Source organism: Heteronotia binoei, chromosome 21, assembly GCF_032191835.1.
Source record: "Heteronotia binoei isolate CCM8104 ecotype False Entrance Well chromosome 21, APGP_CSIRO_Hbin_v1, whole genome shotgun sequence".
Taxonomy (NCBI): domain Eukaryota; kingdom Metazoa; phylum Chordata; class Lepidosauria; order Squamata; family Gekkonidae; genus Heteronotia; species Heteronotia binoei.
The window spans coordinates 30,137,317-30,153,807 of NC_083243.1; the positions used below are offsets into that span (position 1 = coordinate 30,137,317).

Genomic DNA, 16,491 nt, shown 5'->3' on the forward strand with positions numbered 1-16,491 from the left:
TCAGTGAAGGTCCTTGTGCTGTGGTGGCAGCAGCTGTTGCCAAAGCATTGCTTTTAAAAAGCTGCAAAGCCAATCTGATCTCCAATGGCCAGCCCCACTGGGCCCTGCCTGCTTTCAGAAAACACTAGAAAATAGGGTTGCCAGGTTCTTATCTGGCGCTGGCGGGGAGTGCAAGCTTTCCAGGAGTGGGCGGAGCAATGTTACCATGCGTGATGTCCCCAATGTGTTGACATTACGTGGAAGTGATGTCATAATGCCAGGGATGTTCCATGGCTGTTGGGGGTGTGGCTTCATCTGCTGAGCAGCTGGCCAGTGGTGGGCAAGATCTCATGAAATTCGGGGATCCTTTGCTTCCACCTGCGGGCGCCAAACTGGCAAGCCAAATCATAAAGGACAGTTCATTGTAGAAGATAAGAATCTCACCTTACTTCAACTGCCATCTAGGATAACATGGTCCAGACCAGGGGTGGGGAACAGTGGCTCTCCAGATGTTTTTTGCCTACAACTCCCATCAGCCCCAGCCATTGGCCACCCCTGGTCCAGACGGTCCAGAGACCAGGTGACCCGTTGAGCTTTCTGGGGAAGAGAAGCATAGAGGCATTGCTCCCAAAGGGAACAAATGTACAGTATATAAAAGAATAGCATGACAAATGAAATAAAAACAAATGTATTTTTAAAATACAGAGTCAGACTCTCTGTAGACTGGAGATGAGCCATAATTCCCAGGGATCCCCATGTCCCACATGGAGGTTGGCATCCCTACTTGGAAGTGCCTTGCTGGGGGCTCCATAAGTCAACTTTGAGTTGACAGCATTTTACACACAAGAACCAAGAGGCATCTGGCTGCTTGTAGATGGAAACAGCACTGTAGGTGAGATGGACTTGGGTGCCGTCCACCAAGGCAATTTTTTATAGTTCAGTTTTGGGCAGTCAACTGAGATACACTGTGGAGTTGTTATAACCATCCCTAGCAACGCATGTCAAGGAGGGGGGACGATAGCCCAAAGGCAAAGTTGCCTGGAAATGGGTTGATTGGGAGCCAGTTTGGTGTAGTGGTTAAGTGTGCAGACTCTTATCTGGGAGAACCGGGTTTGATTCCCCACTCCTCCACTTGCACCTGCTGGAATGGCCTTGGGCTAGCCATAGCTCTGGCAGAGATTGTCCTTGAAAGGGCAGCTGCTGTGGGAGTTCTCTCAGCCCCACCCACCTCACAGGGTGTCTGTTGTGGGGGAAGAAGATATAGGAGATTGTAAGCTCCTCTGAGTCTCTGATTCAGAGAGAAGGGCGGGATATAAATCTGCAGTCTTCTTCTTCTTCAAAGAGATTCATGGAGAAGAAGTCCATCAATGGCCACTAACCATGGTGACTAACAGTAACTTCCATATACAGAGGCAACAAACCTCTGAATACCAGTGATAGGAGGCAACACCAGTGGAAGGCCTTGGCCTTTATGCTGTTTGTTGGATCCCCCCCCCCCAGTAAATGGTTGGCCACTATGTGAAACAGGTTGCAGGACTAAATGGACCACTGGTCTGATCCAGCATGGCTCTTTGCATGCCTTTATCCTTGGATCATTGTATGTCTTCTTGACACTTAATGTTAACGATGCTTCAGTTCTGAGAGTTATCCCCCCCACTGAAATAGTTCCTATTTTGTACTGTAATGGCCTCATAATTACTTCAGACTTCAAGGCAATTGTAAAGCAGCAGAACATACAAAAGAGAAAAAAAATTGCGGTCAGGAGAAGTTAAGCTCTTTTAAACATTTGAATTCCAAGGAAATATTCAATTATAGCTTTGTAAATAAGAGAGATGAATAAATAATACTTAGTTGGGTTTTCAATAGAAGCTCTCGAGTGCTTTGTAAACATTAGTGACTCAACTCTCACAACATATGCTCCTGTACGAGAACTTCAAAACACAAGTTTTTTAAACAAATGGAAGAAGGTAGAAATCACAAGCGCTGGTCTGGATGTATGTTCTTCAGTTGTGAAGACAAGTTATTTTTAGAAGGAGAGTATTACCGGAGCAACGACTCATCATTCCTCAGACAACTGTCTCTAAATGCTTTTATAGAATAGCAATTGATTTCACAGACATAGAGGGCTCAGTGTCAGAGCAACACAGAAAACAGTTATGGAAAAATTAAGGCACTCAGTTTCAAGTGACTTGCCATGTCTCTAGTTTGGAGTAGCGGTTAAGTGCGCGGACTCTTATTTGGGAGAACTGGGTTTGATTCCCCACTCCTCCACATGCACCTGCTGATATGACCTTGAGTCAATCACAAGTTCTCACAAAGCTCAAGAGCAATTTCTGTCAGAGCTCTCTCAGCTCCACCTACCTCACAGGGTGTCTGTTGTGGGGAGGGGAGGGGGACGGGAAAGGAAGGGAAAGGCGATTATAAGCCACTCTGAGACTCCTTCAGGTAGTAAAGGGTGGGGTATAAATCCAATCTCTTCTCTTATTATTATTCCCTGATTTTCTTCAGTCAGGGGGTTATTGTTTAACCTATTGTAGTAAAACAAGATTTCACGGCAGGTAAATAAGAATCAACAAGTAAGGGGTAGTCCCATCCTATCCATAGCACAGCTATACCACCACAGTAGTGGTGCTGCCGCCCATCGCACACACCCTTCCACATGACCCAGACCACAGAATAAGCACACTAGAGTTGTTAGTGACCTTGGCCCTACCCAACGGTGCCCCACTGACATCCACATGGATGGCACACGCAGCTGTAGCCCACCAGTGCCTACCAATATGGCTACTGGCCTGCTTGTGGCATGCCACCCCTACCCACAGGAGGAACATAAGAAGAATGGGAAGCCTGCGACATGAGTGGCAGGAGTCATGGAGTCAACATACTCCAGGAAGTCCACGCAAATGGGGGTTCCATTCCCTGCCTGCAGCTAATTTCCCTATTGCCAGACCAGGAGACTGCAGATACCATGGTAGGAACAGGTAACATGTCTAACCAAGGCTTTTCCACACACCCAGTTTACTGGGAAGGGGACACTCATGGGGCAAATTGGAGTTGTGGTTATGGTCCCCAGGAGATGTATGGAGGCCAAAAGGCAGATTCCAGCTTTTACCCAGCAATGGGCCAATCAGCACTCAGTCAGAGTGAGGATTCTCTAACTACTGAGACAACCACTGTTTCTGCAAGGTTTTTAATATTGTAAGCCGCCCAGAGCCTGCTTGCAAGATAGGGTGGGGTATAAATTGAAAAAATCAATTAAATGAAACCAGATGCACACCAAGAGGAAATGGCACAAGACAGGCCTTGACCACCAGCCCTGGCATCACCAGCAACCAGAAAGAGCCAGGCTGCCTCCCCATGTCCCAGTAGGGATTCCCCTGCTTTTGGAGGTTTTGATCTGCCACTGTCCAATCCCCAAACAAGGACACCACTACGCCAGGAGTGGCCAACAGTAGCTTTCCAGATGTTTTTTTGCCTACAACTCCCATCAGCCCCAGCCAGCATGGCCAATGGCTGATGGGAGTTGTAAGCAAAAAACATCTGGAGAGCTACCGTTGGCCACCCCTGCACTACGCAATGCCCCCATTACTTGGGACACATGGCTGAAGGGTCCCTCCTGGGATTGTCCCATCTGCACACATGCCACCCCTGGCTCTGGGAGTCTGCATTCTTAGGGTGGCACCCAAGGGGGGGGGGGGGGGAAGGCCAGAGGAGATAGTTGTAGACTCCCAGTCATAAGAACATAAGAGAAGCCATGTTGGATCAGGCCAATGGCCCATCCAGTCCAACACTCTGTGTCACACAGTGGCCAATATATGTGTGTATGTGTGTGTGTATACACACACACATATACATACACACACACACACACACACACACATATATATATATACACTGTGACTAATAGCCACTGATGGACTTCTGCTCCATATTTTTATCCAATCCCCTCTTAAAGCTGGCTATGCTTGTAGCTGCCACCACCGCCTCCTGTTAGAGGTTGCTAGCTCTTTCTCCCTGCTTAGGGAGGCTCAGACACTTCCTTTGTGTGGGTTTCTTATGGGCCCTGCCATAATTTTTGCAGGGTTCTCTTGTAAATCTGCCATCATTCAGTAAATGCACGAATGATCTCCCACCATTTAATCAATTAATGTATCGTTGGAGAGTATATACAGGAGTTCCCATCTGATACTGTCCATTGTTTTACATAAAACAACTTTTTTGAATGGGTAAAACCTCAGTTTGGTGCCAGTTTGGTGTAGTGGTTAAGTGTGTGGATTTATCTGGGAGAACCAGGTTTACTTCCCCATTCCTCCACTTGAAGCTGCTGGAATGGCCTTGGGTCAGCCATAGTTCTCGCAGAGCTGTCCTTGAAAAGAGTAACTTCTGTGAGAACTCAGAGTGAAGGGCAGGGTATAAATCCAATATCTTCATCATCTTCAAAAAAGGTCAATTCCTTCCAAAGTTTAAAAAAAAATCACAGGAGGTGTCTGGCATTGGTGGTACCCAACGTGCCCTTTCTCTCCCTCCATGTGGCATCCATGCCACACCCAGCAGTCTAATAACTGAGCTGGAGAAAAAAATAACAATGAGATTTCAAGGGCATGAGTTCTTGAGAGTCAAGCTTAGACCCAGGAAATCTCGTTGGTCTTTAAGATGCTACTGGACTGGACTTCTTTCTCTCCTACTGCAGACCAACATGGAATTAGTAAATTTAAATTTTCCTTGTCAGCTAGTGTTTCAGCAACTATTATGTGGGACTATGCAGGGCTTTTTCTACAAAAGCCCAGAAGGAACTCATTTGCATATTAGGCCACACCCCCTGACACCAAGCCAGCCCAAACTGTTTTCCTGTGCGTTCCTGCTTAAAAAAAAAACCCCTGGGACTACAAAAGAGTTATAGAAGAATCAACAAAAACATTGTGTAAGACAACGTATAAATGACCACAATGAAATAATTTGTAATTGACCGAACTTGTCTCTTGTACTGATTAAAACTTTCAATCGCAACATGATTAAATGTATCCAAACAGCAATTAGAAAATAGCATAAATCAAGCAGCAATATACAATGTTATGGTAACAGTTTTCAAGTGAGGCATGTTAGGAATCAGAACTGTCCATAACAAGAAAATGACAAAGATGCTTCAAAAGGTGGTGGCTACGAGCATCCAGATTTCCACCCATTTCAAACGTGGAATCTTCGTCAACGCTGGGAAATGCAATTTTAAAGTCTGGAGACAGTGCCTGCGAAATTTCTGCACAGAGTAGCCAGTTTCTAGATCCTCTCCATTGACGGCTGATGCCTTGCAAGTTTAACAAAAATGAAAAGAAAAGAAAAAAGAGTGGCAGCAGTGATTAGAGAATAAGGAGGCAAGAACCGACATAGATCTAGTTTCCGCTCTCCTGTCCCACTGCTAGTTTCCCCCCTAACTGCAAGCTCCATTGTGAGAGGTAAGTAGCTTGCTTTCACTTGCTCACCAGGCTCTCTCTCAAAGCTCAGTGGGACACCGTTATAAAATGAGGGTTTTAAAATAAAAGATTGTATCGACACCATCGTTCCGCAGGGGAGCTCAAATAACTGGTTGTGTATTTCAATGGATTTTCAAATATCAGGAATCTGAAAGCTTCAAATATACGGAGCTACCAAATTAATTTAAAGCCCGCTGCTAGATGTTTGGCACAGCAGATTATCAGACAAAAAAGTGAAGGAGAGGAAGTCTGAAGCTTTTTTATTAAAGTTCTATACAAATTATTATCTGGATCAAATTAATTTCTATCGTAAGGAGCCTCTCTTGCTTCAGTGGACTGTTCTAAACATGGATGGAATGAAGTCCTTGTCTGGACCGGAGAGAAGCAATAGGTCAAGTCAATAGCAGATGGGTGTCTCAAGACAGCAATTATTTGCTCATAATGAAGTGCCAGGTTTATTGGACCAGACAGAACCTTTTCTCTACCTGGTGTAGTTGCGCTATGGTTCAGCAAACTCTGAAGTACTGCTGGTGGTGGTGGCAGCAGCAGTGTGGTATAGGTCAATATCTTTCAAGCCATCACTTGAAAGATCCTGGTTCAAGATGCCTGACATCTTTACAGGCCCCTCTTTCTTCAGTAATCACTCTAATCTGAGTATTTAACACCTACGTATCCAAGGAAATGTGTGAATTGAGCCACAGAAACAATGGTCATTAACAGGGGTTCATGCCTAATGAGCAGTGGGTCTTGTCAAGATCAAACATGGTTGCTTATTGCCATTGTAGCCAGTTCTTGTACCTGTCTTAGTGTACATTTCAAATTGGAGAGAAAATACTGACTCCTAGAACAAGGGGTCTTGATTTGCTAAAAATATATGGGATAAAATGGCTGGCTTGCTGAAATTGTCCATGAAGAACAAAGTAATTTATTACAATATTATTAATTCAAAACAACTTGACTCAATTTATATGAAATACCCATTAACATAAATAATAAAATGTTACTGTTTATCCAGGGATAATTAAACCAGCTGCAGTTTAACAGAAAACACGGAAGAATCAAGACATTGGCACTTACAAAGTACTGTGTCATTTTAAGATATCCTCTTAAAAAGGGAAGGGGAAAGTTTTTTTAAAAAATTATATTAGGCAGCAGTTCTGATTTCACATACAAATATTTATTAATTTACTTAATTTATATCCTGTCATTCCCACAATGGGACCCACAGCGGCTTACACCACTGTCTTCTCCTCAATTTTATCCTCACAACAACCCTGTGAAATAGGCAGGGCTTTTTTTGAGCAGGGACACACAGGAATGCAGTTCCAGCTGGCTTGGTGTCAGGGGGTGTGGTCTAATATGCAAATAAGTTCCTGATGGGCTTTTCCCACAAAAAAGACCTATGTGAAACAATGGTGAGATCAGGGGGTGTTGTCTAATATGCAAATAAGTTCCTGCTGGGCTTTTTCTACAAAAAAAAGCCCTGGAAATAGGTTAGGCTATAAGTGTGTGACTGGCCCCAAGTCACCCTGCAATCTTCCATGACAGTGGGGATTTGAACCTGGGTCTCCCAAACCTTGGTCCCAATGGGAAATGTAATGTTGGAGCTCACTCAGACTACCAAGTGGCTGGCACTTTGGCTTGGATCCCTTCTGAGTTTCTGATTTCACTGAATGGCTCAGAGCCATTTAAACCCCTGCTTTCTGCTCTTCATGAACCAGCACGAACTGCCTTAACATTTCTAGAAGTTCATGGTGGATCTTCAGTTCACAAACTTTGGTTTGCAAACCACAAACCAGCCAATGTTCATGAGCCAATTCGTACCCAGAGTCAACCAATAAGCTCTGCTGAGTGTGGATTTGAACCCAGGTCTCAGGGTAGTATTTCAGCATGCTAACCACTGCACCCTACTGGTGCTTGTTCAAAAATATAAGCATGCAACTCGCTCTGGATGAGCACCTGGTGACAATAAAGTCAGCTGATTCAACCATACAAGTTATCACTTGATACTGCACACGTCGACTGTAAGTCAACCAGTGTGATTTTCAGAGTTTAATGCAATGGTTTACTGATTATTTTTGCAGGTCTTTATAGTTTATTATTGTAATTAGTCAACTTGCAAGTTTTCAGCTGAGCACAGGATGAAAAAAGGGTTTTGAATAAATAAATGAGGTAATGGACATACATGGCAAGCCTGATCCAAGATGTCAGAAGAAACTGGTAACCTTTCAGAAACAGATGATGATCAGAGTTCTAATCACCATTATTTATGCTGGAGGTGAGCACGGCCTTCTCCAGAGTGGTACCCACAACTTGGAAATCACACCAGCTTTATGTGTGTATATATATATATATATATATATATATATATATATATATATATATATATATATATATATATATATATATATATATATATATATATATATATCTCCAGCCAGACTTTGAAATAGTGACTGATAGGTAATCACAGGATGATTAGGGTTTCCCACTCAATGCACAGCAGCCAAGAAGGTCTGAGCGCCTGCTCCAGCTGCAACGCCACTGAGGATGTTCTCCGCAGCTGAGAACGAAACGTCTGGAAGGAAAACTTTCTCCAGTAGAACACGGCACTTGATCCCGAAAGATTCTACAAACCCTAATGATGTTACCAGCCGTGAAAACATGAAATCTTTGATAATCACAGGATGGTTTGATACTGATTTAAGGTTTTGCTTTAATTGCTTGTTTGGAAGTGAGATGATAAACTTTATTGTGCAATTGTATTGTAGTGTCTTTCTGATTTTAAGCTGCCTGGAATACTTTTTGGTGATTTGTACAGGAATATTAAAGTCAAAATAAAATCCCCAGAGTCAAATCTAATAAATAAAAATTAAAACACGTCAACAGGCCTGGCAGTTAACATTTGACAAGGGACTCTGAAAACCCAACAGTGAAACCAGCATTCATTTGGCTTATTAGGGTTCTTTTCTTTGTACATCTTTAATATGTAAACATGAACACCTTTCACTTATGCAGGAAATTTTTGTACAAATCCATTTTCTCTAGCACAAGACGGTAATGTCAGAGTTCATGACTGCCATCTAAGGCAAATCATTGCCAGCTTGCCCAGAGTAACTACACATGGAATTAAAACTTAAATGTTGTCATCTGAGCCTTGATGCCTTCATTCCCTACAATCCCCCAAAGGTAATGAAACACTGTAAATATATTAACAGTAGATGGAAACCAAACCCTGCCATTTCTGTGCTTGTACGGAGTCAGTCCAAAATGGAGAAGAAAGAAAGAAAGAAAGAAAGAAAGAAAGAAAGAAAGAAAGAAAGAAAGAAAGAAAGAAAGAAAGAAAGAAAGAAAGAAAGAAAGAAAGAAAGAAAGAAAGAAAGAAAGAAAGAAAGAAAGAAATCAGATATTTCTAAACCTCTTTGTAGAAAGCCCCTCCAAATTAAAATGGTATAACTTTCCTTTCAGTTTGAGCTTTCCCCTAAATAATGAGAAACACAACGGGTTGGATCCCACAAGACTGTTCAACTAACAATGGCACTCCATTCTCTTGAGTCAAAGAAAGGCTCTTTGGCCTGGGGGATGTTGCTGTCTTTGGATCCGTGGGATCCAACGCAGTGATTTGAAGATCGGGTTCTGATAGCATTATTGTGCACTGGACAAAACCTCTATGGATGCATCAATCGTTATCAACCAAACACTCAGACCTGATGCATCAACCAAACACTCAGACCTGATGAAAACTATTGCAGGACCTTTAGCAGAAAAGAGGTAAAAAAGATTAAAGCTATAGTGTGGATTTAGTCCAACTCAACAGGCTTCTGGGCTGCCAGAGGACTTATCAAAGGACATTTCTTCTCTTCCAGTTCAAGATCTTGTGCGTTCTGTAGCAGGTGAATCATCAACTGGACAGTCTTTAGGATTACAAAGTAGCCACATTCCAATTGGCTACAACAGGAAGTGGGAGGAGACAGCTGCAAAGAAGCCACCACTCCGTGGACATGGGGACCAAGAAGAGTAAAGGAGCCAAGCAAATTTTGTCCTCTTATGAGGTAGCTAGAAAATTAAATGCTCTTGCCCTCACCTAAATGCAAGCCGCATCTAGTTTCACAACACAGAATTTAAAAAAGCTAGAAAGCCAACAAGCTAGCTAGAGAGTTTGCACTGTACAACATTACTGCCATATCTTGATCTCTCCATCCCAACCACAGGTAGCAAGAAGCGATGGGATGACGGGGTGAAAAGTGGCGTTCACACAGGCCGACCCATGCGCAGACAATGTTCGCACAATTCGAGCTGTACTATAGCTGTAGAAAAACACTTTGCCCTCCGAACTCCCGGTTGCAAGAAGTGTTCCATCTGGAGAGAACTCACAGCCAACAGCAAACCCTTCAACCTGTATGAGTGAAAGAATGAAAGAGAGTTTTGATAAAGCAAGATACTTAATTAAGGAAATGTTAGTATGATCTATAACCTCCTGGAATTTCGCAGTGCAATAAACATGTCAATTTTAGCCATAATGCTCTAATTGCTTCCCCAGGTGTTTATTAAGGCAGTCCCATTAAGGGCTTTACATTGTTAGCGGCAGTCAGTGTATATGAGAGAGGGCTATTAGCAATTAATAATGCTCTCAGTTATTTTAAGCTCTGCCCACGCTTCAATTTCGTTCTAAATTGACTAAAATATAGAGAACGGGGTTGAAGTCTATTAATTTTTATCCCTGTTATAAATCAACAGCATAAGCAGGCATGCTAAAAGGACTATAAAAGAGCATGCTATACACTGTAAGGGTTTCCACAGATCACCCACCTTATGGCCTTCATATCTCTTCCTTTTGTTGATTCGGTAGGGTCGAAGGCTTGAGAACAAGGCCATATAGTTTCCGTTTGTCTGAGCCACAAAGACCGAGTCTTTTGGGTGAGGCGTTAGACAGGGACAGGTATAGCGCTCCTGGAAGAAGGTTGGGGGGAAAGTGTCAGAAAGGTGTATTTAATAAAACTGGGTTGTATCCCCACTGCTCAGCTCAGACATAATGGTCAAGGGTGGGGTCAACAAGACCGAGTCATGGGCGGGTGGTCCTCAAGGTTAGGCAAGGCAAGGTTGAATCAGGCAGCAGTGGTGGAACATGCGGTCAAATCATAAGCAACTTATGGCAAGCACTCAAGGGGTTTTCAAGGTTAGAGAGGAACGGAGGTGGTTTTCCATTACCTGACTCTGCAGAGCGACCCTGGATATCCTTGATGGTCTCCCATCCAGGCCTTGAATTCAGCAGGAGCTCACAGGAGTGCCGCTCCTGAACCTTTCTGAGGGTTCCCCCTCTTCCTCTCCAGTCCCCACCTACCTTGTCCATTGAATAGTAGGTGCAGCTGCATAACAATCTCTGGATGAGCGCTACCACCTATTTTTCTACAAAATGACCCCTGCTCCCATCCTGCTTAGCTTCTGAGATCTGATGAGATTAGGCTACCTGGTCAGGGCAGTCAGGCAGTAGGCAAGACAGATTATACACATCAGATCTCAGAGAAGCTAAGCAAGGTTGGTACTTGGCTGGAACACTCTGCAGAGGAAGGCAATGGCAAACCACCCTTGCTTCTCATTTGCCTAGACAGCCCCTAGCTGGGGTCACCATAATTCAGCTGCACCCTAACAGCACATACATCCATAAGCAAGTGGCCACTACCTCCTGGGGCAGCACACTCCATAAACAATCATTCTTTGAGTAATAAAGCACTTACTTTTGACTCCCTGGACAGTATTGCAAGAACCAAAACAAGTAGGTCACCCAGACTGTGTATTTATTGCTCACACCAGTTCTGTACTGAAGCTGAGGTTGCTTGTGCAGGCATCACTTGCTTACCTGACCATGGTGGCACAGAGTGCTGAAATTCCACCGCCGTTCATAGCTTTTAAGCAGGGGTGGAATTCTAGCAGGAGCCCCTTTGCATATTAGGCCACACCCCTTGATGTAGCCAATCCTCCAAGGGCTTACAAAAAAGAGCCCCGGAAGCTCTTGAGAGCCAGTTTGGTGTAATGGATAAGTGCGCGGACTCTTATCTGGAAGAACCGGGTTTGATTCCCCACTTTTCCACTTGCTCCTGCTGAGATGGTCTTGGGTCAGCCATAGCTTTCATAGAAGCTGTCCTTGAAAGGGCAGCTGCTATGAAAGCACTCTCAGCCCCACCTACCTCACAGGTTGTTTGTTATGGGGGGGAAGGTAGAAGAGATTGTGACTGCTCAGAGACTCTGAGATTCAGAGTATAAAGCAGGATATAAATCCAAAATCATCATCATCTTCTTCTTGGAGGATTGGCTACATCAGGGATGTGTGCCCTAATATGCAAAGGAGCTCCTGCTAGAATTCCACCCCTGCTTTTAAGTATGATATTGCATTGCTGCATTTTGGAATTCTGCTGGTTTTTTGTTGTAATTTGATGAGTTTTGATGTTGCTTTAACAATGTATGCTAATTTTACTGACTTTTAAAAAAAAGTTATTGTTACATTGTTTGCATTTAAATGAACATTGCCACAAGGCTTCAAGAAAGAGTGGCATATAAATAAAGTGATCTCAAAAAAGAGGTTTCCCTGTTGGCAGCCATACCGCCATACCGTAAAAGAGGATCAGGGCCTAAAGATGGCGTAAGAAGTGCCCATAGGGTTGCCAGGTCTGATTTGGGAAACAGCTGGAGGGTGGGGCCTAATGAGGACGGGGTTTGGGGAAGAGAGGGAGTTTGATGGGGTATAATGTCACAGAGTGCACCTTCCAAAGCAGCCATTTTCTTCGGGGGAACGGCTCTCTGTTGCTGTAATCCCAGGACTCCTGGCCAGCAATTTTCTACCAAATCTTTTGCTGCTGTGTTTATTTAAATACCATTCTGAACCAGGGATAGTCAAGATAAACATTATATTGTCAGGGAGGAGATTTGCTCCGGGTGGCATTGGCATCCATTCTGGGCTATTTCTTCTCGCTGAGGAAGAACAAATGACTCCCAGGCAAAAACCAGATGTTTTAGAACAACAACAACAAAAAGAACTAAAAGCAAACAATGCAAGTTGTCTTGGCTCGGTAAATAGTGTTTATGGTGGCTCAAAAGTGAAAACTGCCTTCTCAGTGCGTTGGGAGTGCGCCCAAGCACCCATCTGAAAGATTAGAAATGGAAATGTATGAAACTGAAGGCAATTTTTTGTAATTGTTTACCAAAAAAAAATCACCCTCAATTTCATGCCAGCTCTGAAGAGAGAAGTGAACTGCCCCATTCAATAACGCTCTTTCCCCCCCTCCGAAGAAATCATCCTCGTTGAAGCTGCTGAATACATCAAGACTGAGCGCTCTGCGGTTTCTTATTCACTGAAGCACACACTGCTTTTGAAGTGCAAATGACTAACCTGCGATCACAATTTATGCACAGGACTGTACATCTGCAGATCTGGACAAAGGCATAATCACGGAAGTTGGGGATGGAGAAGTTCCATTATATCACCCACTCCGTCTCTCTGCCAGGGCAGGGTTGTTCTTTTCAGAGATAAACAGACACCAACTGACCTCCTTCTTTACATTTTTTCAAAGAGACTAAACTGGCATGGAGCTCCGCCCCCCCCCCCCCAACATTTCAGCCATCTTTGTTTAAAACTGATGAAAATCACGTCGGAAATTCCTTGCTGTGTTTTTTAAAACCAGGGCTTTTTTTGTAGCAGGAACTCCTTTACATATTAGTTCACACAACCCTGATGTAGCCAATCATCCTGGAGCTTACAGTAGGCCCTGTAAGAAGAGCCCTGTAAGCTTTTGGAGGATTGGCTACATCAGGGGTGTGAAAGCCCTGTAAAAAACTATTTAGCTCAGCATATCGCACGCACTGCAGGGAAGGGAACATCAAGAACGGTTCCAGCTCCACCCGTTTTCTGCAAAGGCTGCAGGAAATTCACAGTTAAGACTGTGAAAGCTAGGACTCAGCTGTGCCCAAAGGCCAGAGCATGAAATCCAAGAAGTGGTTCATGTTTCATCCATATGTAAACACTTCTGCATAGTCAAGGGGCAGGAACAAGTTATTGTGATCCTTCTAGGTGTAGCATGCCAAACACTACTCTCAGCACCAAGAGCTGTAGGTAAAAACTGCACAAGAGCTAGCAAAAAGTATGAAAAAACAGCATTGCTGTATAGTAGGGGTGGCTGAACGGTGGCTCGGGAGCCATATGTGGCTTTTTCACACATATTGTGTGGCTCTCAAAGCCCCCACCGCCCCGTCAAAAGGCATTTGTCTCTTTAAATCACTTCTCCAAGCCAAGCACAGCCAGCAGTTTGGAGAATGAATTTAAAGCTGCTTTCTTTCTACCTCTTCTTCCCTCCCCATCTATTTTCCTTCCTTCCTTCCTTCCTTCCTTCCTTCCTTCCTTCCTTCCTTCCTTCCTTCCTTCCTTCCTTCCTTCCTTCCTTCCTTCCTTCCTTCCATCCATCCATCCATCCTGTGGTTCTCAAACATCTGATGTTCATGTCTTGCAGCTCTCAAACATCTGACATTTTATGTGGCTCTTACATTAAGCCAGTTTCGCCACCCCTGTTGTATAGCAATCTATATATCAGGAAGTGATCCAGCATACACTCCATTACAAGAAATGCGCTTTGAACAACCAAAGTTCCAGATAGTCTGGCTGCCATCACAGCTGCTATTACAACTCAAAAGCTTTATTAAACATGCTTTCCATTCCAGTTCAAAGCAGCTCGTTGACCTCAAAATCAAGGTGCAAAACCAGCAATCTGAAACTAGCATCCACCTTTAAGTTTAAGAAATGAAGGCTGCAATCCTGTTATTTTTCTGAAGTGTGATTTGAGGATGCAATTTGAGCTTATATTATATTTTTTTCAGTTTTCTATAAACCACTTTGATCTTCTACGGCAATCAGTAAATAAAACCTTAAACACATATAGCTGTAACGATATAGTTTACATTCAATGGGATTTACTTCTGATTGAGATGGATAAGCCTCTTCCTTGGGGTGGGAGGGCACTGTGATACAGTCGCTGGAAAAATACATCTACAGTTCTTACAAAAAATTGCCACTGAATGCTAATCTTTGATGACCAGGTGATATAGATGTTTTAACAATAAAAACAGCAAATAATCATCTTACATGGAAAATCTGGTTGGAGATCTTTGCGCCTGTCTGGAAGTCCCAAGCAATGATGGTACGGTCAGCGGAATCTTGGCTTACTGCGTCTGTGCTGGTGAGGAATTCTTTTCCTTCAGAAAGGAACATGATATCCAAGGTTTGCTGTACTGCAGCTTTGTACATTTTAATTGCCTATGACACAAAAACATGAAATATATTTGAGAAGATGTACAACGGAGCAACCAGCCATGCTAATGCAACCCTCCATGGTCTCTGGGCAGCAGAACCTCCCCACTCCCCCTGCTCATAGAAGCAGCTCACTCAGCCCTCCCTTCCTCCCCAGTTTCGTTCCAGGGGGACCCAGCAGACTCTCAGGGGCAGCACAAAGTGGAAGTCCTGTGTTAGAAGGGAGGGAAATGGCAAACGTTGCTGCCTCTTCTTTCACACATGGAAATGCTGTCCTGTTGGAAGAAGTGCATGACTGAACAAATGCCATTTTTCTAATGGCTAATTGTGTGTTATCTTTCCATCTAGATTCAGACTAGCCTAATGCAAACTGAGGAACTAGTGCAGGGATGGGCAAACTGCAGCTCGGGAGCCACATGTGGCCCTTTCACACATATTGTGCGGCTCTCAAAGCCCCCACATCCCCACTGGCTGGCTTGGAGAAGGCATTTCTCTCTTTAAATCACTTCTCCAAGCCAAGCCAGATGGTAGCTTGGAAAATACATTTAAAGTTAAAGTTGCTTTCTTTCCACCTCTCCCTCTCCCATCTATTTTCCTTCCTTCCTTCCTTGTAGTTCTCTTTCTCAAACATCTGACATTCATGCCTTGTGGCTCTCAAACATCTGACATTTATTCTATGTGGCTCTTACGTAGTTTGGCCAGCGCTGTAGTAGTGGCCTGAAGGAAGTCCATTCAAGTTAAGGGAAAGGAAGTGAATGAAGAGAGAATGTATTCCTAGAGTTTGCCATTTGTTAAGTACTGGAACAATCACAACAGAATTAACAATGTACAGCAAGAAGTAAAAGCCAGTTTGGTATAGCAGGTAAGTGTACGGACTCTTATCTAGGAGAACTGGGTTTGATTCCCTGCTCTTTCACTCTCTCCGCCCCACCTACCTCACAGGTGTCTGCTGAGGGAAGAAGCAGGGAAGGAGATTGAAAGCTGCTCTGAGACTCTGAGTGAAGGGTGGGGTATAAAACCAATCTCCTCTTCTTCTTCTTCTCGCAGGCTTACTATCCATGATTTCACAGAACAGCTTGTCTACTGCATTGTGAGCCAATTAAATTAAAGAGGCTTTGTCTGCTGCTATCTCGCGAATAGTCGACTTGTGGAACTCACAGCCACAAGATGTGATGATGGCACTGCTAGACATATAAGAAAGAGTGTTGGGCAAATCAATGAGGCACAGGTGTCTCATTAGCTATTAGCTATCATTGGCTTTTAGCCATGGTAGCCAAATGGGACCGCCACGTTCAAAGCCAGAATGCCCAGCAGATGCAGACTGTTGCCAGCAGGCCCGGCTTGTGGGCCTTCCTGTGTCTTAAAACAGGCCACTGTTAGCATCTGGATGCTGGGCTGGGTGGAACTGATCCAGCATGACTACTCTTACTTCCCTCCGATCAAATTTCTTTCAAGAGGAAGGCTGCAACTTACCCAGAAGGCCTAAAAAGCATGTGTATGGTTTTAACTAAACATTGACAACATTACTTGTTTTGTAACCAAGCATATTTTAGACAAGAGTTACAGTTTCATATTCTAGCAATCTCTATTCTTTAGCAACACATTCTCTTAGGAATCTTGGGTTTTATGTATTTGCTTAAAATATTTATATGGCTGCTTTTTCTCTCGACGGCTTAGAAACCAAGCTTGCTTCAGAGAAAAGCAGGTGAGCCTATGGCTTATCCTCGGCGGGAAGTACAAGCAACAACAACA

The 16,491-nt window shown here is 43.7% G+C and overlaps 1 protein-coding gene across 1 annotated transcript in view; it reads right to left on the bottom strand.

The window, feature by feature from the left end:
- Positions 1-9,619: 9,619 nt before the first annotated feature.
- The window catches only part of WDR25 (WD repeat domain 25), a 179,184-nt gene continuing 172,312 nt past the window's right edge, over positions 9,620-16,491 (bottom strand). The window contains exons 5-7 of the mRNA XM_060263015.1: positions 14,575-14,745; positions 10,257-10,397; positions 9,620-9,843 (exon numbers count right to left, since the gene is read on the bottom strand). Coding sequence (XP_060118998.1) covers positions 9,622-9,843; positions 10,257-10,397; positions 14,575-14,745 — 534 coding nt within the window. The 3' untranslated portion in view covers positions 9,620-9,621. The remainder of the gene's footprint in view (positions 9,844-10,256; positions 10,398-14,574; positions 14,746-16,491) is intronic.